Source organism: Rhinoderma darwinii, unplaced genomic scaffold (assembly GCF_050947455.1).
Source record: "Rhinoderma darwinii isolate aRhiDar2 unplaced genomic scaffold, aRhiDar2.hap1 Scaffold_36, whole genome shotgun sequence".
Taxonomy (NCBI): Eukaryota; Metazoa; Chordata; class Amphibia; order Anura; family Rhinodermatidae; genus Rhinoderma; species Rhinoderma darwinii.
Genome location: NW_027463465.1, coordinates 235,331 through 257,098, shown reverse-complemented (window position 1 = coordinate 257,098; position 21,768 = coordinate 235,331). Strand labels below are relative to the sequence as shown.

The window sequence follows — 21,768 nt, the reverse complement described above, 5'->3', positions numbered from 1 at the left end:
CTGTGTGGAGGCAGTTATAGGGGCATTATACTGTGTGGAGGCAGTTATGGGGGCATTATACTGTGTGGAGGCAGTTATAGGGGCATTATACTGTGTGGAGGCAGTTATGGGGGCATTATACTGTGTGGAGGCAGTTATGGGGCATTATACTGTGTGGAGGCAGTTATAGGGGCATTATACTGTGTGGAGGCAGTTATTGGGGCATTATACGGTGTGGGGGCAGTTATAGGGGCATTATACTGTGGGGGCAGTTATAGGGGCATTATACGGTGTGGAGGCAGTTATGGGGGTATTATACTGTGTGGAGGCAGTTATGGGGGCATTATACTGTGTGGAGGCAGTTATAGGGGCATTATACGGTGTGGAGGCAGTTATGGGGGCATTATACTGTGTGGAGGCAGTTATGGGGGCATTATACGGTGTGGAGGCAGTTATGGGGGCATTATACGGTGTGGGGGCAGTTATAGGGGCATTATACTGTGTGGAGGCAGTTATAGGGGCATTATACTGTGTGGAGGCAGTTATGGGGGCATTATACTGTGTGGAGGCAGTTATAGGGGTATTATACTGTGTGGAGGCAGTTATAGGGGCATTATACGGTGTGGAGGCAGTTATAGGGGCATTATACGGTGTGGAGGCAGTTATGGGGGTATTATACTGTGTGGAGGCAGTTATGGGGACATTATACTGTGTGGAGGCAGTTATGGGGGCATTATACTGTGTGGAGGGCAGTTATAGGGGCATTATACTGTGTGGAGGCAGTTATAGGGGCATTATACTGTGTGGAGGCAGTTATGGGGCATTATACTGTGTGGAGGGCAGTTATAGGGGCATTATACTGTGTGGAGGCAGTTATAGGGGCATTATACTGTGTGGAGGCAGTTATAGGGGTATTATACTGTGTGGAGGCAGTTATGGGGCATTATACTGTGTGGAGGTAATTATGGGGCATTATACTGTGTGGAGGCAGATATGGGGACATTATACTGTGTGGAGGCAGTTATGGGGCATTATACTGTGTGGAGGCAGTTATGGGGCATTATACTGTGTGGAGGCAGTTATGGGGGCATTATACTGTGTGGAGGCAGTTATGGGGCATTATACGGTGTGGAGGCAGTTATGGGGGTATTATACTGTGTGGAGGCAGTTATGGGGACATTATACTGTGTGAGGGCAGCTATGGTGGCATTATACTGTGTGGAGGCAGTTATAGGGGCATTATACGGTGTGGAGGCAATTATAGGGGCATTATACGGTGTGGAGGCAGTTATGGGGGTATTATACTGTGTGGAGGCAGTTATGGGGACATTATACTGTGTGGAGGCAGTTATGGGGGCATTATACTGTGTGGAGGGCAGTTATAGGGGCATTATACTGTGTGGAGGCAGTTATAGGGGCATTATACTGTGTGGGGGCAGTTATGGGGCATTCTACTGTGTGGAGGCAGTTATAGGGGCATTATACTGTGTGGAGGCAGATATGGGGACATTATACTGTGTGGAGGCAGTTATAGGGGCATTATACTGTGTGGGGGCAGCTATAGGGACATTATACTGTGTGGAGGCAGTTATAGGGACATTATACTGTGTGGAGGCAGTTATAGGGACATTATACTGTGTGGAGGCAGATATGGGGACATTATACTGTGTGGAGGCAGATATGGGGACATTATACTGTGTGGAGGCAGTTATGGGGACATTATACTGTGTGGAGGCAGATATGGGGACATTATACTGTGTGGAGGCAGATATGGGGACATTATACTGTGTGGAGGCTTTTATAGGGACATTATACTGTGTGGAGGCAGTTATAGGGGCATTATACTGTGTGGAGGCAGTTATGGGGACATTATACTGTGTGGAGGCAGATATGGGGACATTATACTGTGTGGAGGCAGTTATAGGGACATTATACTGTGTGGAGGCAGTTATAGGGACATTATACTGTGTGGAGGCAGATATGGGGTCATTATACTGTGTGGAGGCAGTTATAGGGGCATTATACTGTGTGGGGGCAGTTATGGGGCATTATACGGTGTGGAGGCAGATATGGGGACATTATACTGTGTGGAGGCAGTTATGGGGACATTATACTGTGTGGAGGCAGTTATGGGGGCATTATACTGTGTGGAGGCAGTTATAGGGGCATTATACTGTGTGGAGGCAGTTATAGGGGCATTATACTGTGTGGGGGCAGTTATGGGGCATTATACTGTGTGGAGGCAGCTATGGGGCATTATACTGTGTGGAGGCAGTTATAGGGGCATTATACTGTGTGGGGCAGTTATAGGGGCATTATACTGTGTGGGGGCAGTTATAGGGGCATTATACGGTGTGGAGGCAGTTATGGGGGCATTATACTGTGTGGGGGCAGTTATAGGGGCATTATACTGTGTGGGGGCAGTTATGGGGCATTATACTGTGTGGAGGCAGCTATGGGGCATTATACTGTGTGGAGGCAGTTATGGGGCATTATACTGTGTGGGGGCAGTTATAGGGGCATTATACTGTGTGGAGTCAGTTATGGGGGCATTATACTGTGTGGAGGCAGTTATGGGGCATTATACTGTGTGGGGGCAGTTATGGGGCATTATACTGTGTGGAGGCAGTTATGGGACATTATACTGTGTGGGGCAGTTATGGGGCATTCTACTGTGTGGAGGCAGTTATGGGGGCATTATACTGTGTGGAGGCAGTTATGGGGCATTATACTGTGTGAGGTAGTTATGGGGCATTATACTGTGTGGGGCAGTTATGGGGGCATTATACTGTGTGGAGGCAGCTATAGGGGCATTATACTGTGTGGAGGCAGTTATAGGGGCATTATACTGTGTGGAGGCAGTTATGGGGCATTATACTGTGTGGAGGCAGTTATGGGGCATTATACTGTGGGGAGGCAGTTATGGGGGCATTATACTGTGTGGAGGCAGTTATGGGGGCATTATACTGTGTGGGGCAGTTATGGGGGTATTATACTGTGTGGAGGCAGTTATAGGGGCATTATACTGTGTGGGGGCAGTTATGGGGCATTATACTGTGTGGGGGGCAGTTATAGGGGCATTATACTGTGTGAAGGCAGTTATAGGGGCATTATACTGTGTGGAGGCAGTTATGGGGGCATTATACTGTGTGGAGGCAGTTATGGGGCATTATACTGTGTGGAGGCAGTTATGGGGCATTATACTGTGTGGGGGCAGTTATGGGGCATTATACTGTGTGGGGCAGTTATAGGGGCATTATACTGTGTGAAGGCAGTTATAGGGGCATTATACTGTGTGGAGGCAGTTATGGGGGCATTATACTGTGTGGAGGCAGTTATGGGGCATTATACTGTGTGGGGGCAGTTATGGGGCATTATTCTGTGTGGAGGCAGTTATGGGGGCATTATACTGTGTGGGGCAGTTATAGGGGCATTATTCTGTGTGGAGGCAGCTATGGGGGCATTATACTGTGTGGGGCAGTTATAGGGGCATTATTCCGTGTGGAGGCCGTTATGGGGGCATTATACTGTGTTGAGGCAGTTATGGGGGCATTATACTGTGTGGAGGCAGTTATAGGGGCATTATACTGTGTGGAGGCAGTTATAGGGGCATTATACTGTGTGGAGGCAGTTATGGAGGCATTATACTGTGTGGGGGCAGTTATGGGGCATTATACTGTGTGGAGGGCAGTTATAGGGGCATTATACTGTGTGGAGGCAGTTATGGGGCATTATACTGTGTGGAGGCAGTTATAGGGGCATTATACTGTGTGGGGCAGTTATGGGGCATTATACGGTGTGGGGGCAGTTATAGGGGCATTATACTGTGTGGAGGCAGTTATGGGGCATTATACTGTGGGGAGGCAGTTATAGGGGCATTATACTGTGTGGAGGCAGTTATAGGGGCATTATACTGTGTGGGGCAGTTATGGGGCATTATACGGTGTGGGGGCAGTTATAGGGGCATTATACTGTGTGGAGGCAGTTATGGGGCATTATACTGTGGGGAGGCAGTTATGGGGCATTATACTGTGGGGAGGCAGTTATGGGGGCATTATACTGTGTGGAGGCAGTTATGGGGGCATTATACTGTGTGGGGCAGTTATGGGGGTATTATACTGTGTGGAGGCAGTTATAGGGGCATTATACTGTGTGGGGGCAGTTATAGGGGCATTATACTGTGTGGGGCAGTTATGGGGGTATTATACTGTGTGGAGGCAGTTATGGGGCATTATACTGTGTGGGGGGCAGTTATAGGGGCATTATACTGTCTGAAGGCAGTTATAGGGGCATTATACTGTGTGGAGGCAGTTATGGGGGCATTATACTGTGTGGAGGCAGTTATAGGGGCATTATACTGTGTGGGGGGCAGTTATAGGGGCATTATACTGTGTGGGGCAGTTATGGGGGTATTATACTGTGTGGAGGCAGTTATGGGGGTATTATACTGTGTGGAGGCAGTTATGGGGCATTATACTGTGTGGGGGCAGTTATGGGGGCATTATACTGTGTGGGGGCAGTTATGGGGGCATTATACTGTGTGGAGGCAGTTATAGGGGCATTATACTGTGTGGGGCAGTTATGGGGGTATTATACTGTGTGGAGGCAGTTATGGGGCATTATACTGTGTGGGGGGCAGTTATAGGGGCATTATACTGTCTGAAGGCATTTATAGGGGCATTATACTGTGTGGAGGCAGTTATGGGGGCATTATACTGTGTGGAGGCAGTTATAGGGGCATTATACTGTGTGGAGGCAGTTATGGAGGCATTATACTGTGTGGGGGCAGTTATGGGGCATTATACTGTGTGGGGCAGTTATAGGGGCATTATTCTGTGTGGAGGCAGTTATGGGGGCATTATACTGTGTGGGGCAGTTATAGGGGCATTATTCTGTGTGGAGGCAGCTATGGGGGCATTATACTGTGTGGGGCAGTTATAGGGGCATTATTCTGTGTGGAGGCCGTTATGGGGGCATTATACTGTGTTGAGGCAGTTATGGGGGCATTATACTGTGTGGAGGCAGTTATAGGGGCATTATACTGTGTGGAGGCAGTTATAGGGGCATTATACTGTGTGGAGGCAGTTATAGGGGTATTATACTGTGTGGAGTCAGTTATAGGGGTATTATACTGTGTGGAGGCAGTTATGGAGGCATTATACTGTGTGGAGGCAGTTATGGAGGCATTATACTGTGTGGAGGCAGTTATAGGGGCATTATACTGTGTGGAGGCAGTTATAGGGGCATTATACTGTGTGGGGGCAGTTATAGGGGCATTATACTGTGTCGGGGCAGTTATGGGGGCATTATACTGTGTGGAGGCAGTTATAGGGGCATTATACTGTGTGGAGGGCAGTTATGGGGGTATTATACTGTGTGGGTGCAGTTATGGGGCATTATACTGTGTGGGGGCAGTTATGGGGCATTATACTGTGTGGGGGCAGTTATGGGGGCATTATACTGTGTGGAGGGCAGTTATGGGGCATTATACTGTGTGGAGGGCAGTTATGGGGCATTATACTGTGTGGAGGCAGTTATGGGGGCATTATACTGTGTGGAGGGCAGTTATGGGGCATTATACTGTGTGGAGGGCAGTTATGGGGCATTATACTGTGTGGAGGCAGTTATGGGGGCATTATACTGTGTGGGGGCAGTTATGGGGACATTATACTGTGTGGGGGCAGTTATGGGGACATTATACTGTGTGGGGGCAGTTATGGGGCATTATACTGTGTGGAGGCAGTTTTGGGGGCATTATACTGTGTGGAGGGCAGTTATAGGGGCATTATACTGTGTGGAGGGCAGTTATAGGGGCATTATACTGTGTGGAGGGCAGTTATGGGGACATTATACTGTGTGGGGCAGTTATGGGGCATTATACTGTGTGGAGGGCAGTTATGGGGCATTATACGGTGTGGAGGCAGTTATGGGGGCATTATACTGTGTGGGGGGGGCAGTTATGGGGGCATTATACTGTGTGGAGGGCAGTTATGGGGGCATTATACTGTGTGGGTGCAGTTATAGGGGCATTATACGGTGTGGCTGCAGTTTTGGGGGCATATACTGTGTGGCGGCAGTTTTTGGGGCATTATACTGTGTGGAGGCAGTTATGGGGTATTATACTGTGTGGAGGCAGTTATGGGGGCATTATACTGTGTGGAGGCAGTTATGGGGGCATTATACTGTGTGGAGGCAGTTATGGGGACATTATACTGTGTGGAGTCAGTTATGGGGCATTATACTGTGTGGAGGCAGTTATGTGGGTATTATACTGTGTGGAGGCAGTTATGGGGGCATTATACTGTGTGGAGTCAGTTATAGGGGTATTATACTGTGTGGAGGCAGTTATGGGGGCATTATACTGTGTGGAGGCAGTTATGGGGACATTATACTGTGTGGAGTCAGTTATGGGGCATTATACTGTGTGGAGGCAGTTATGTGGGTATTATACTGTGTGGAGGCAGTTATGGGGGCATTATACTGTGTGGAGTCAGTTATAGGGGTATTATACTGTGTGGAGGCAGTTATGGGGGCATTATACTGTGTGGAGGCAGTTATGGGACATTATACTGTGTGGAGTCAGTTATAGGGGTATTATACTGTGTGGGGGCAGTTATGGGGACATTATACTGTGTGGAGGCAGCTATGGGGACATTATACTGTGTGGAGGCAGCTATGGGGGCATTATACTGTGTGGAGGCAGTTATGAGGGCATTATACTGTGTGGAGGCAGTTATGGGGGCATTATACTGTGTGGGGGCAGTTATGGGGACATTATACTGTGTGGGGGCAGTTATGGGGCATTATACTGTGTGGAGGCAGTTTTGGGGGCATTATACTGTGTGGGTGCAGTTATAGGGGCATTATACTGTGTGGGTGCAGTTATAGGGGCATTATACTGTGTGGAGGGCAGTTATGGGGACATTATACTGTGTGGGGCAGTTATGGGGCATTATACTGTGTGGAGGGCAGTTATGGGGCATTATACGGTGTGGAGGGCAGTTATGGGGCATTATACGGTGTGGGGGCAGTGCCGGGGTATATTATATACAGTAGTATAGAGCAGGCTTAGGCGGTAAATATGAATTCAATGGCGTAGCATGTAAATAGGGGGCGTGGCATGCAAAAGGGGTGGGGCCTAAATAATCGTTCAATAATTGTAATTGAGGTTAGAAGTTAAAAATTAATGGCGATTTTGATTTAGGTCATAATGGCCCAGTCCTACTAGCATGTGTAGGGACATTGACATGAGGAACGGTAACACCCAGTTGGGGATTTATACATTTCTAGGAGTAATAAGAAGTATATAACAAGCAGCAGTATGAATGCAGCTCTGGATGTAAATGGAATATAATCATGGACCCAGACATGACATTTTTAACACAACCACCTATCGTTCATCCGGCTGTACTTTTGGCCGATAACCCTCATTTTTGACCTTGTATGGACAGAGATCACCAGGTGCAGTCGGGGGCTCTCCAGAGACCGCCCAGGTGTGTAGGTCATGTGATATATGGCAGTATGAGCGGCTCAGGCCAGTTGCAGAGTTTATAAATCGCTCGTATTCCCCGGCAGCGGCTCAGCCTGTCCAGAATCTCCCATAAGTCCTTCATCTGCAAGAGAAATTTATACCGATCCCCCGTATCCTGAGCGCCGCAAAACCGCCGAGCACGAATGCTTTTGCATAGAAGGGCAGCGGGGGTCACAGCAAAATTAATCCAGCCCCCACCTCTGCGCAGGTGGAAGATTTCCGAAATCTCATAACATCACAGTAGAGGGATCTGCAGCTCTGGCCTCCTGTAACGCTGCTCATCTCCAGGACAGAGGAATATGTAGAAGTCTCGCCGATCATCTTCATTACCTGGTGTCTGGGGGTACACGTCCTCGCCAGTCTGTGAGCTGCAGGTGCCAGTGCTTGTGAGGCTGCCGGACCGCACAGGTTCCCGTGGCTGAGTTATACTCTAATTGCACCAAACAATTAATATGTGGGGGAGGGACAGAGCCGCGGAGGCCCCTGTGAGAACAGCATGTGGGCGACTAACCCTCTTACAGCTAATTTACAGAGAAGGGGTGCAAGTCATAGAATATCTCCCCCATGTATCACATCCACCAGTAATTGTAACTAGTGGGAATCAATAGCACAATCCATTCAATGCAATCTCTAAGACAGCGGGAGCCAGCGTATCCTATTAAAGTCTATACCCACATTTATACCCCACCGCTATAACAGCGGAGTCACTGTACATACATTACTGATCCTGAGTGACATCCTGTATTATACTCCAGAGCTGCACTCACTATTCTGCTGGTGGAGTCACTGTGTACATACATTACATTACTTATCCTGTACTGATCCTGAGTTACATCCTGTATTATACTCCAGAGCTGCACTCACTATTCTGCTGGTGGAGTCACTGTGTACATACATTACATTACTTATCCTGTACTGATCCTGAGTTATATCCTGTATTATACTACAGAGCTGCACTCACTATTCTGCTGGTGGAGTCACTGTGTACATACATTACATTACTTATCCTGTACTGATCCTGAGTTATATCCTGTATTATACTCCAGAGCTGCACTCACTATTCTGCTGGTGGTGTCACTGTGTACATACATTACATTACTTATCCTGTACTGATCCTGAGTTTTATCCTGTATTATACTCCAGAGCTGCACTCACTATTCTGCTGGTGCAGTCACTGTGTACATACATTACATTACTTATCCTGTACTGATCCTGAGTTACATCCTGTATTATACTCCAGAGCTGCACTCACTATTCTGCTGGTGGAGTCACTGTGTACATACATTACTTATCCTGTACTGATCCTGAGTTACATCCTGTATTATACTCCAGAGCTGCACTCACTATTCTGCTGGTGGAGTCACTGTGTACATACATTACATTACTTATCCTGTACTGATCCTGAGTTATATCCTGTATTATACTCCAGAGCTGCACTCACTATTCTGCTGGTGGAGTCACTGTGTACATACATTACATTACTTATCCTGTACTGATCCTGAGTTATATCCTGTATTATACTCCAGAGCTGCACTCACTATTCTGCTGGTGGTGTCACTGTGTACATACATTACATTACTTATCCTGTACTGATCCTGAGTTTTATCCTGTATTATACTCCAGAGCTGCACTCACTATTCTGCTGGTGCAGTCACTGTGTACATACATTACATTACTTATCCTGTACTGATCCTGAGTTACATCCTGTATTATACTTCAGAGCAGCACTCACTATTCTGCTGGTGGAGTCACTGTGTACATTACATTACTTATCCTGTACTGATCCTGAGTTATATCCTGTTTTATACTCCAGAGCTGCACTCACTATTCTGCTGGTGGAGTCACTGTACATTACTTATCCTGTACTGATCCTGAGTTATAGCCTGTATTATACTCCAGAGCTGCACTCCCTATTCTGCTGGTGGAGTCACTGTGTACATACATTACTTATCCTGTACTGATCCTGAGTTATATCCTGTATTATACTCCAGAGCTGCACTCACTATTCTGCTGGTGGAGTCACTGTGTACATACATTACATTACTTATCCTGTACTGATCCTGAGTTACATCCTGTATTATACTCCAGAGCTGCACTCACTATTCTGCTGGTGCAGTCACTGTGTACATACATTACATTACTTATCCTGTACTGATCCTGAGTTACATCCTGTATTATACTTCAGAGCAGCACTCACTATTCTGCAGGTGGAGTCACTGTGTACATACATTACTTATCCCGTACTGATCCTGAGTTACATCCTGTATTATACTCCAGTGCTGCACTCACTATTCTGCTGGTGGAGTCACTGTGTACATACATTACATTACTTATCCTGTACTGATCCTGAGTTATATCCTGTATTATACTCCAGAGCTATACTCACTATTCTGATGCTGGAGTCACTGTGTACATACATTACTTATCCTGTACTGATCCTGAGTTACATCCTGTATTATACTCCAGAGCTGCACTCGCTATTCTGCTGGTGGAGTCACTGTGTACATACATTACATTACTTATCCAGTACTGATCCTGAGTTATATCCTGTATTATACTCCAGAGCTGCACTCACTATTCTGCTGGTGGAGTCACTGTGTACATACATTACATCACTTATCCTGTACTGATCCTGAGTTACATCCTGTATTATACTCCAGAGCTGCACTCACTATTCTGATGGTGGAGTCACTGTGTACATACATTACTTATCCTGTACTGATCCTGAGTTATATCCTGTATTATACTCCAGAGCTGCACTCACTATTCTGCTGGTGGAGTCACTGTGTACATACATTACATTACTTATCCTGTACTGATCCTGAGTTACATCCTGTATTATACTCCAGAGCGGCACTCACTATTCTGATGGTGGAGTCACTGTGTACATACATACTTATCCTGTACTGATCCTGAGTTACATCCTGTATTATACTCCAGAGCTGCACTCACTATTCTGCTGGTGGAGTCACTGTGTACATACATTACATTACTTATCCTGTACTGATCCTGAGTTACATCCTGTATTATACTCCAGAGCGGCACTCACTATTCTGATGGTGGAGTCACTGTGTACATACATTACTTATCCTGTACTGATCCTGAGTTATATCCTGTATTATACTCCAGAGCTGCACTCACTATTCTGCTGGTGGAGTCCCGTTTCTTTGGTTCCTGTTACTCTCATGATTCCGGGTGGGGGGTTTATTATTGTGATTGGACCTCCTGATATAATGATGAAGTCGTCGTGGTGTCATCGCGCTGCCGTGAGGGATTCCAGGCCACAATGAATATGGCGTCTCCCTCATTAGAGCCGCCGTCACGTTCAGAAAGCGATGAATAATTTACATCAATGACCAGCAACAAGCTCTCCTCTTAAATTAAGTTGAAGAATAAAATGGATGATTATTAGCGCCGCCAGCTTCATCGTATCCGCCACCGCGCCATAACTTGGGATTAAATAAGAATAAGCAGTAACCGTTTCATGTATTATTTGTTACGGCCGCGTTCTGATACCACTTACAGTTTATTCCGCTAATTTTAGAGCCCCCAAGTGCGTGTTCTTGTGTTTATTAACGGAAACGCCGCCTATTTATGTTTTCTTATCCGTGAAATTCTGAATGACAGTAAATAAGGTGGGGGGGGGGTGTACTCATTTTAAAGGAACACTGACACATTATATTATGACGAGTGAAGGCCTGAGGGGGTGGAGCATGACACAAAGATTCCCGGCACATTTGACCTGTCAGATGTTTTGATTAGTGGCGATCCGAGCGCTGAGACCCCCACCGATCGCTGAAACGAAGCGGCAGAAGCGCTGGGGTGAGCACTGTTTCTGATCAGCTTTCCTCGGAGCGCAAATAGTCTTTCTATTGACCCCCTACAGCGCTCCAAGGAGAGCCAATCAGAAAGGAAGCGGCCTCCACTTCGTTTTAGCGACTGGTGGGGGTCTCTGTGCTCGGACCCTCACCGATCAAAACTTCTGACGTGTCAAAAGTTTTTTTAAAGTTTAGTTACACTTTAAAGGGGTTGTAAAAGATCAGAAAACTTGGCCACTTTCTTCCAGAAACAGCGCCACTCCTGGCCATGGGTTGTGTCCGGTATTGCAGCACAGCTCCATTGATGTGAATGGGTGATGAGCTGCAATACCACACACAACCTGTAGACAGTAGTGGCGCTGTGTATGAGTAAATCACGGTCTAGTATTGGAGAATTAAGGTTTACCACGTAACCATGACAACCAGATTGAAATCCTCCATTCTTTACACTGCAGGCTGCATCCAGAGAACTGATAACTGGTGCAATATTAAAACAAGGTTTATGTTACAAAGTGACGGAAGGTTCACACATAAGAGAATAGAGGTGACACCAGTGCGAAGTATCAGCCGGAGCGGGCGAGGTCGCCCCGTTACCCCTAGAGCTGGACGCAGACCTCGTCCTCTGTGTAAACATTACGCTCGCCGGGATCTCTGTTGAATCATTTCTGCCTCCTCAGGTCACAGACTCTTCGCTCACACCGCGGCCGGTTGCTGGCGGCAGCACATTTGGAGCGGCGGCGTTTGCTCGCTCAGCAGATTTCTATTCCATTTTGCAGTCGAATCACGGGAGCGGAGGTCACGGGAGCGGAGGTCACGGGAGCGGAGGTCACGTTGTCTCATTATTACCTGACCCTGCCAGTCATAAAAGTATCAGGCTTCCTATCTCACACACTGTGTATCACTCCCATCATCCCTAACCCCAGGAGCTCACAATCTAATCTCTCATATCATCCATTTCACCATGAATTTACACTAAAATCTGTATCAAACACACACAATGTAGTATCACTCCCATCAGCCCTGACCCCAGGAGCTCACAATCTAATTAGTTGATATCGGAGGCTGAGCTTTGGTCTGGTAATAACCCGGATTGTCTCTTCTTCCCCCCGATGCGGAGGACGTTGCGCAGGTAAAATCATGAAGCGCGGCAGCAATAGTCTGGACACGAGGAGATGAACGCTGCCGCTCGCCATGAAGTGCCGGGGAGGAGTGCGATACAAGATATCAGTGCACTTTTAATTAATCAGCAATATCACTGCTTGCTGTCAGTGAATGGAAACAGTCATTGCTTACACACAGGGGCTGTAAAGCAGTCCTGACCTAGTCCCGCTCATACAGCTGCAGGGCTTATCTGCCTGTTTGGGTTCTTTTGTACTGATGTCCTGCTCCAGTTGCATCCAGAGCTGCGCTCGCTGTTCTGCTGCCTCAGCACCGCTTTGAAACCCTGACCGGATCTGCTGCAGAATTTATTTTCGTTGTGTACTTTTTGTTGCAGAACCTTTGCAGCAAATACGCCACGTGTGAACGCGACCTTATAGTGCCTGGTATACTCACTACGTGTCCCACAATTCACCACAGCAGATCATTCTCTCTGCAGACACCTGGCCAGTAGACTGTGGGGTCCTGAGAGCAAACTGGAAGCCAGCAACATTGTAAATGCAGCTCTGGGTGTGACCGTAGTAGAAGGCATGCTTCAACTCAGGATCAATACCTCCATGGTCTGAGGAGTCAATCATCTGCTTTCCCAGAAGGCTTTGCACTTGGCGTTCCACTTCTGTTGGTGGCGGCGCAGTACAGATCGCTATCCTGGAGACGTGAAAGAGATGGAAGCGTCCGGCACAGGCAATTACCCTCGGCAGCGCGGCTCTCCGGCAGCCTGATTATTAATGGCGCGTTACACAGATAAAACTGCTTGCTGTGTTGTGTTCCACGCTGCGTCCCTCTCCCTCAATTACGAGGCTCCCGGCCCATTCCTCAGAGTACACGCAGACGCCGCGCTCCCATTAACCCACTTTACCGCTGCAAATCTTGTTTATTTTCGTGACACGAGCGGCGCTGTCACCGGAGAGAAATGACAGCAGATGGACGGCGTTCCAGAGTCAATGTCGCTTCATCCACCGTGAAAGACGAGACTGCGCCGGAAATCTCTTAAAGGGCAACTCCCTCCTTTGTCCAGGTCTGTCTGGCCGTTCCTTCCAGTTATATCCGTTTCAGGGAAAGTTGTCACCCAGCTTTTTATTACACCTGAACGGTAAACCTGCCTAGTAATGCAGCAGTGGCGGGCAGCTTTCTAGGAGCTCTAGTGGCAGCCGTGTGCGATGTCACCCAGCTTTCCCAGAAACAGTATAATTAGCGCCTGCATCTAGGGTCTGCGGAAATGCCGCAAGTAATACAGAGGAATGGCGTTATAAGAGGTGCAACCCAACTTTCCTGGAGTCCGGCATGAGGAGGGATATGCACCTTTTGTGGCGAATGGGGTCCCCGTCCTGCCAGGTTAACGGGCCGCCGCATCCATGCACAGAATAGATGGGAGGTGAACCCCCACGGTCTCCTAACAAGGCTGGACTGGGGGTCGGAGGACCCCCGTTCTCCAAATAGACGCAGGTCCCAGAGGTGGTGCCCCCCACCAATCAGACATTTAGGGAATAGTCTGTGGACATGTCTTGGATGGGAATACCCCTTTAAGATTCACACTGTGGTGGCCATATTGGTAGTCACCCAGCTTTCCCAGAAACCAGATATCACTAAGTGGTCTGTAAATCTGTTCTATCAGCCCGATTGCAATGTAAAGTATCTGTGGAGTTGCCACACAGCTTTCCCAGGCGACTGAATGGCAAATCTGCCTAGTTATTGCAGAGCCAGGAGCCTTATTGTGTCACTAGGCAGATTTGATATTCTGGGTTTGGGGAAAGATGAGTGGCAGCACCTGTAGAAGTTTTTCTGGCGGTCGTCTTGATTCTCATCCAGCTTTCCCGGAGATGGAGAGAACACTTCAAGCCTTGATATAGAGTCCTGCATTATCCTATAAGCTCCAGCACTGGAGTTGTCACACGGCTTTCCCACACCCCTGAATGGCAGTTTTTGAATGCATCACTGCTCCTTCCCCCCCTGGAGCTGTAACTTTAATGGCGCTCGCTCGCTCGTCAGGGGTAACATCACCGCAGTAAACGGCGGCGTCCTTCCTCTTTGTGTGACTGTACGGATATGAACCTGATTTTTTCGCTTGTTACGTATCAAGCATTCTCGCCATTGTGCCCGCGACCGCCTATCACTTCCTCCCTGTGCCAGCCATTACACGTGGGCAGAGAGTGTGAATTATCTGGTCTCCAGGCATCACATTCAGAGATTTTCCGTAATTACGCGCCGCCCGCAGCTCTCTGTACAGTGTGTCCCGCAGACGACCATTATGACGGTTTTTTCTTCCTCGCCGCTTCTCTCGGTTTCTCGTTTTTCTCCGCCCCGCCATGCGCTTTTGTTCTGCTCTTCTGACTATGATATTACCTGTAATCCCTCTACTGCCGGATCTATATAATAGACGGCGGCGGCGACACCCTATTATTCTATTAAACGCGCGGATTAAGGGGGAGGGGGTCTCGGCCGTCTTTTGTCAGGGACCGATCTTTATCAGGATCCTGCGGTCTCGTCAATAACAGACGGGTTACGGAAATTAGTACCACTAAACCGGCGCAAATGAGCGTCCCGCAGAGAGTGTTTTCATGGTAACTGGCGTATTTTGGGTCACAGGGTTAATAGACGGCTAGTGGATCTGCCAGGCGTGGCCCCTGAGTGCTCGTGTCTTATCCTAGGGACCTAGACATTCCGCATCCCCCTCCTCCCCCATTTAGTGAGGGATGACCTCACCGTCCGACATCCCAATACAGCAAATACCAGAACGCTGCCTCACCCTCGAACAGGGCCGCAGGTTCCCCTCGCCTGAACTGTGCAGCCTGCGGGGACTGGGACGGCGCGAGGGGCGGCCCGGGGTAGGATGATGGTTAAGTGGAGATTAATTACCCTGGAGGATTTGTGACCCGGACGCAGGGGAGCGGTAGACGCCTCACGAAGGGTTGAATTCAATTAAATCGCTTTTATTGCTGCAGTGCGGAGAAGCGGTGACTTTTAAAGGGCAACTCCCCCCCAAATGTGTGTAAGTGTGGACGTCGCCAGACTCCCCGTGTGATCGCAGGAACGAAGAAGAAAAATGTTTCCTAATGGCGCACAACCGGAAATAACATATGCTTGGCGCCGCTTATCTCCTGGGAAATTTAAGATTGGACAGATAAAAAAAATCACTGATATCTGTCAGTAAAGGGGTAAATTCTTGTTTACATCCAAAGTCCAGAAACCCGTGTAGACCTAATCACAGCTGAGGGTTTGTTACAATTATATCTAGTCTATACTATGCTCAGTGCGCTGAACACCGCTTGTCCTTGAGGCTCGACTAAAGCTGGGTTCTCACGTTGCGGTAGTGTGAACCGTGCGCAGTTTACTGTAACTTGCCGCGGTTTTGCGATGCCGTTACTGGCATCACCTGTAAGAATCAGGCTGCCAAGAACCGTAGTGCGAAAACGCAGAAAGTCGCAGTGAACTAAATTATCCGCCTAGTGCTTCAAGTCGTCTCAATTGTCTGAATCTTTGCTTGCTGTCAGTGAATAGAAACATTTTTTTATTTTTTTATATATATATATATACACACACACACACATATACAGAGGCTAAGAACCTGTCCTGACCCAATACTTCTCATAGCTGAGGGTTTGTTACAATTGGATCCAGTATAGACAAATCCTCTGTGAGGTGAACAGTGTGAACTCCAGACTGATAAATTTTACCTGCACTGATACATTGTAACAAACTATGAGGACAGGAGAGAGATTTGTGCTGCTGATGTGTTTACCTCACAGAGGATTGTCCAGACTGGTACATTGTAACAAACCCTTAGCTGTGAGAAATATCAGATCCGGAGCGGTTTTCAGCCTCTGGAGCTAAACCAGAATGTTCCCATTCACTGAAGCAAGCAGAGATCTTAAATAATAATAATAGTAATAATTCTTCTTCTATCTCCCCTGGAAGGCTCTGGACTGGACTCCTACCCCTGGATATTTGCTGCCCCTTCTACCCCGGTCGGGTGAGATCTCGCCGCTGGCACCGCTCCCGATGACGTGATTGTAGGAATTTGGATAAAAAACTCTTGCAGAGTCGTAATTGGGAGCAGCTCCAGTAACGTCAGCGAGTTCAGGAGCGGAGACGGCTGTAACCGGCAGGACCCCGGCTCGTTCCATTCATGTATAGCTTGTACAGGGATTGCATGAGAGCGGCGTCACTGTGTTTAAGATTTCTATGCCATTCAGGATTTCCAGAAAGCTGGGTGACTGTGCTTTCCACCATATAAATCAGCACTGTATTGTATATTCACTTCCTCGCACGTGTCAGTCTTTACTGCAGTTCTAGCATTCTATTCCTGAACTAATAAGCTGCGGATGGACTCGGCGATAGATCCCTTCCATAGAGGAGGGCAGCAGTGCAAGGGATTGTGGGAAAAATGGGAATATTAATGGTTAACCTGTGACTGCACTTTACGGGGGCTCCAATCTATTAAATAGACCTAAGCCCCCCACCCCCTGCTTGTCCTGGTGCCCAAGCCGTCGTCTCCCCACCGATCCCCGCAGGGACTAGTCCTACCCCATCGTCTCATCCAATCTCCAGTGCGTTCAGGACTAGAACCCTTCACGCTGCATCGGCCATACGTCACGTCTTGGCCGCTTCTCCACCCCCGGCCGGGCGATCGCTGCGTTCTGTATTGATACCAGGTGGATGAAGCCCCCCACTGATATTGTAGAGATCAGGGGTGTGGGGGGGTCAGGATACGTCAATGGGGGGGGTGGGGTGATTGTATCAGGATCGGCAGCGATGGTTCATCGTCACGATCGGCGGATCTGAAAGAACAAAGTGGCGCACGAGACGCCGGCACCTGATGCCTCGTGAACATTCAGGTTGAGACGAGGCTTTTTTCCGCCACGCGGTGGCCGCCGTCTCCCGCTTAGACCGCGGACGCACTTTGATCATAATTTTCGGAGCGCATTCAATTACTCGGAGGCCGCGGTGACCTTTAAGAAATGTCTTCACCGTATGTCAGTGATTGTATTTCACTTACCGCCGCTGATCTATTCGCACCCCACAGAGAATCCCAAAACCATTGGGCGCAGAACTTGTGAGGAGCCCCGACCCCATAGACCTCGGGGGAGGGGGGGCGACGACTATTTCATAAAGTCTTGGCGATTCCTAGTAGTACAGTCGGGGTTCAGATCTTTGGGGCGCCCTTCATTGAACCTTCTGGGAGAAATGACTTTAGAGGGTGTGGAAACTTATGCAATTCTTCTGATTGCTGCAAAGCTTTAAGAGAAAATGATAAAGGGACTTTGGAAATGGTCCCGATTTAAAAATCTACCGTTTTGTGTACACAGACCCTAAGCAGAGCTATATGTCTCCATGGTAACAGACTACAGACTAAGTGGTATTCTATTTCCTCTCCACCCCGTCTGGCAGGAGTAACCATGGAGACGAGACGCTGTCCGCGCAAAACGGGAGGAGATTTAGCAACGTTTTTTGTTTTGTTTTATGTACATCGGATCCACACAAAAATGATTGCATAAGTATACACGCCCTGTAATATCGTGACACGCAAAGACCGCGCCAAATCATAGCGCCAACACTTCACAGTGCGTTTATGATGCGGCCGAGATGGCGCAAGATGCAGCAAGTTTATCAAAATGGCGCACATGGCTCAATAAACGTGTGACAGCGAGGCGCACTTATCCCCTTTATGTCACCTCGGCGTAAGTATCACCTTTGAATCGGCACCTGTCAATAATTTGGCGCAACTTTTCCTCACGCTTATCGTAGGCGCCAGCTTCTTGGATGTCGCAGATGACAATGGCGCAGGCGGTTTATAACGCTGGCTATAATTTCCTCGCTCGCAGGTCCAGTAATCCCCGGGTCGTTACATTGTCTTATCTGGGGACGCTCTTTCATTTAGGTTTCTCATCTCCGTTTTTTTACGGCATAATCATGGTTTCTGCCGTTTCGCCATCGACCAGTGCGAGTGAAAATGAGGTTAAAAGTTTAGAGTAAATTGCTGTTACCATAAAAGCATCAGTTTCTACAGCCGTTCCAGCGCCGCCGCTAACAGGGAGAAGTCGATTCGCCGGTTATTTATGGGAAATAAATGCGCGGTGATCGGATTCACCTCGCCGCCCTCCATCCGTCAGAGCCGACCGCTGCTGATTCTCTGTATCGGACAAGAGTCTGTAGTCAAATACGAACAAGGCCGGTGGCTGCAGCCCTTATAGAGGCTCAATAGTCGTCACTCTGGACTAATGACGGGAGAGAAGCGGCTGCTAGACACGAGAGACGCCGCTGATCTCCAGGGGAGGTTTACGTTTATTTTTGTAGGTGAATTTCCACATTGTAAATAAGAAACGGAACGTGGCGCGTCTTCTATACGAGACTGTTCTGGGGGCCGTTGTAGATAAAATTCCCCCCAAATGCATCCTGTGGATCTGTAATGAAGCGGCGATTTAGTGAAATATTAATGAAAGTGCGACGCATCGGTCTGCAGGTGAGAAGACGGCGGCCGAGCCTGAGACCCGTTACTGACCGCCGTGAAAAAGCGTATTGGTGGTCACTAACTGGTTAATCACTGTATAATGAAACGTTCTACAACTTTCTAATAAGACTTTGTGTTTCAATTCCTTACTATTTTCAAGACCTCTGCTGGCTGTCAGTGATTGGGAACATTCTGGTTTACATCCAGAAGGTGAAGACCATTCTGACCTAATACTTCACAGCTGAGGGTTTGTTACAACTCTATCCAGTCTGGACCATCCTCTATGAGCTGCACAAATCGCTTTCCTGTCCTGCTCACACAGCTGAGGGTTTGTTACAATTGTATCCAGTCTAGACCATCCTCTGTGCAGCACACATCTTTCTCGTCCTGCTCACACAGCTGAGGGTTTGTTACAATTGTATCCAGTCTAGACCATCCTCTGTGCAGCACACATCTTTCTCGTGCTGCTCTCACAGCTGAGGGTTTGTTACAATTGTATCCAGTCTAGACCATCCTCTGAGCAGCGCACATCTTTCTCGTCCTGCTCACACAGCTGAGGGTTTGTTGCAGTGTCAGTAAGTGCTATCATGCGCGGTTCATCTGTTTGTTCCTATCCATCTTCTTATGGGTTTTCTCCCACTCTTGAAAGTCCTACATATTACAATGACAGGGGTCCTAGTGTGAGGAGGGACTATAGATTGTGAGCTCCTGGGGACAGGGACTGATGTAATGACACTCCGTCCAATGCTACATGAGACACTGGAAACAACAAGTGCTGCAGTGTTTCCTTCCACCAGTGATCCGCATCCCGTGGCTCTCCAGCTGTTGTCAGACTACAACCCCCAACATGCCTGGAGGGTTATAGTTTCACCACAGTTGGAAATCCACAGGCCTTCGCTGGTACATTGTAACAAGCTGCAGATGTGTGCGCAGTACTTCATTCTTGAATATGACCAAGATGGTTTTCATTCATCGACAATAAGCAGAGATCTTGAAAGTAGTGAGAAATTAAAACACGAATTATGTTAGAAAGTCGCCACGATCAAGCTTTACTTTCGACAAACCTGAAGATCGACAACGCCGACGTCATACGCCATTTATACGAAACTTTTACCACCGGCAGCAAATCCGGAACAGAACCGGCTTAGTCAGCGCTTTGTGTATGGATCAGATGTTTGCACAGCATTGTGTCGTTACAGTGTACAGAATATCCTGCGCTGCTCCCGACATGACGGGGGATAATGCTGCTGAAATCACGGCCACGCTCGCCTCTCCTGCACAATGAGGGGCAGGCGGCGGCAATGAGGGGCAGGAGGCAGCGGGGGGGGGGCAACAGCAATGAGGGGCAGGTGGCAGCGTGGGGGCAGCAGCAATGAGGGGCAGGTGGCAGCGGGGGGGGCAGCAGCAGCAATGAGGGGCAAGTGGCAGCGGGGGACGGATAGCAGCAGCAATGAGGGGCAGGCAGCAGGGGCAGGCAGCGGCAGCAGCAATGAGGGGCAGGCAGCGCCAATGAAGGGCAGGCAGCGGCAATGAGGGGCAGGCAGCGGCAATGAGGGGCAGGCAGCAGCAATGAGGGGCAGGCAGCAGCAGCAGCAATGAGGGGCAGGCAGCAGCAGCAATGAGGGGCAGGCAGCAGCAGCAGCAATGAGGGGCAGGCGGCGGCAGCAATGACGGGCAGGCGGCGGCAGCAATGAGGGGCAGGCAGCAGCAGCAATGAGGGGCAGGCAGCAGCAATGAGGGGCAGGCGGCGGCAGCAATGAGGGTCAGGCAGGCGGCGGCAATGAGGGGCAGGCGGCGGCAGCAGCGGGGGGAGGCGTTCCCAGCCCTCTGTCATCACTGCCGGCAGCGGAGGATGAGGGGGCCCTTTGTTGGCAGTCTCACGTAAGCAGCGGTCCCGGGCCGGAGGGAAGCAACTCCAGCCGCCCCTCAGCAACTAATCTCCAAAAGTGCCCAACTTATTACCCCTCTGTCGCTGGGCAAAGAATGGGGGCGACCGACCCTTAGCGCCCGAGCCCCCTCCCCCCTTTCTTCCAGGGGCCGCTCCTTTTCTGGGAGTTCTTCTTGGACGAATGAAGTTCACAGATTCCTCGGAGTTTTTGAGTTGTTCCGCATTCGGAGCGCGTCCCGGGGACTCGGGTGTGACTGTCCCGGGGACTCGGGTGTGACTGTCCCGCGCTTCACTTAGTCGCATGTTGGAGGGAGGGAAAATCATCATCGACCGCCCGCGGAGGAAAAACGGATCCGGCAAGTCGTGCGTGCAGCAGCTCAAAATGCTGGAGATCTGCCTGAAGCTGGTCGGGTGCAAATCGAAGAAAGGACTCTCATCATCCTCCAGCTGCTATCTGGAAGGTGAGATAAGGGGGAGTTAGTGGGGAGGCCGGGGCTGGAGGCCTCACAGTTTCGGTTCCCTCTTCCTAGGCCTCAGATTGGAGCAGCCCCCTCCCCTCCTATCTCCGCAGGCAAAACAAGGCATGGTTGGAGAAATGATGGGACTACTTGTGTGTTAAAGGGCCAGTAACTCTATAAAGTTTATACATTTGTATAAAAAGAGGCGGAAATGTGACATGAAGCGGGGACAGGGGGGTATCCGCACTGCCGGACGCCTGTCCTATCACTGGTTCAAGCATGACCTGGCTGATAACAGAGAACAATAGTGTATTAGCCCATCATACCCGGTTCCCTGGCCTGATATGGCTGATAACAGGGAGCAATAGCTCGGCTTCACCTGCATTACAAATAAGGAGCAGAAACTTTTATCTTCTTGAGCCTTCTACCCAAGGAGTCGATTACTTAAAGGCACACTGACCAAGTGAATGCAGTCTATTGCTCCCTGT

The 21,768-nt window shown here is 48.9% G+C and overlaps 1 protein-coding gene across 2 annotated transcripts in view; it reads left to right on the top strand.

The window, feature by feature from the left end:
* ABL1 (ABL proto-oncogene 1, non-receptor tyrosine kinase) overlaps positions 1-21,768 on the top strand; it is a 95,036-nt gene that overhangs the window by 43,670 nt on the left and 29,598 nt on the right. Inside the window, exon 1 of one of the 2 annotated variants that reach the window (XM_075848333.1) lies at positions 21,007-21,283. The exons of the other annotated variant lie outside the window; for it this stretch is intronic. Coding sequence (XP_075704448.1) covers positions 21,124-21,283 — 160 coding nt within the window. The 5' untranslated portion in view covers positions 21,007-21,123. Of the gene's footprint in view, positions 1-21,006; positions 21,284-21,768 lie in introns of those variants that run through there. 2 annotated transcript variants of the gene reach the window in all.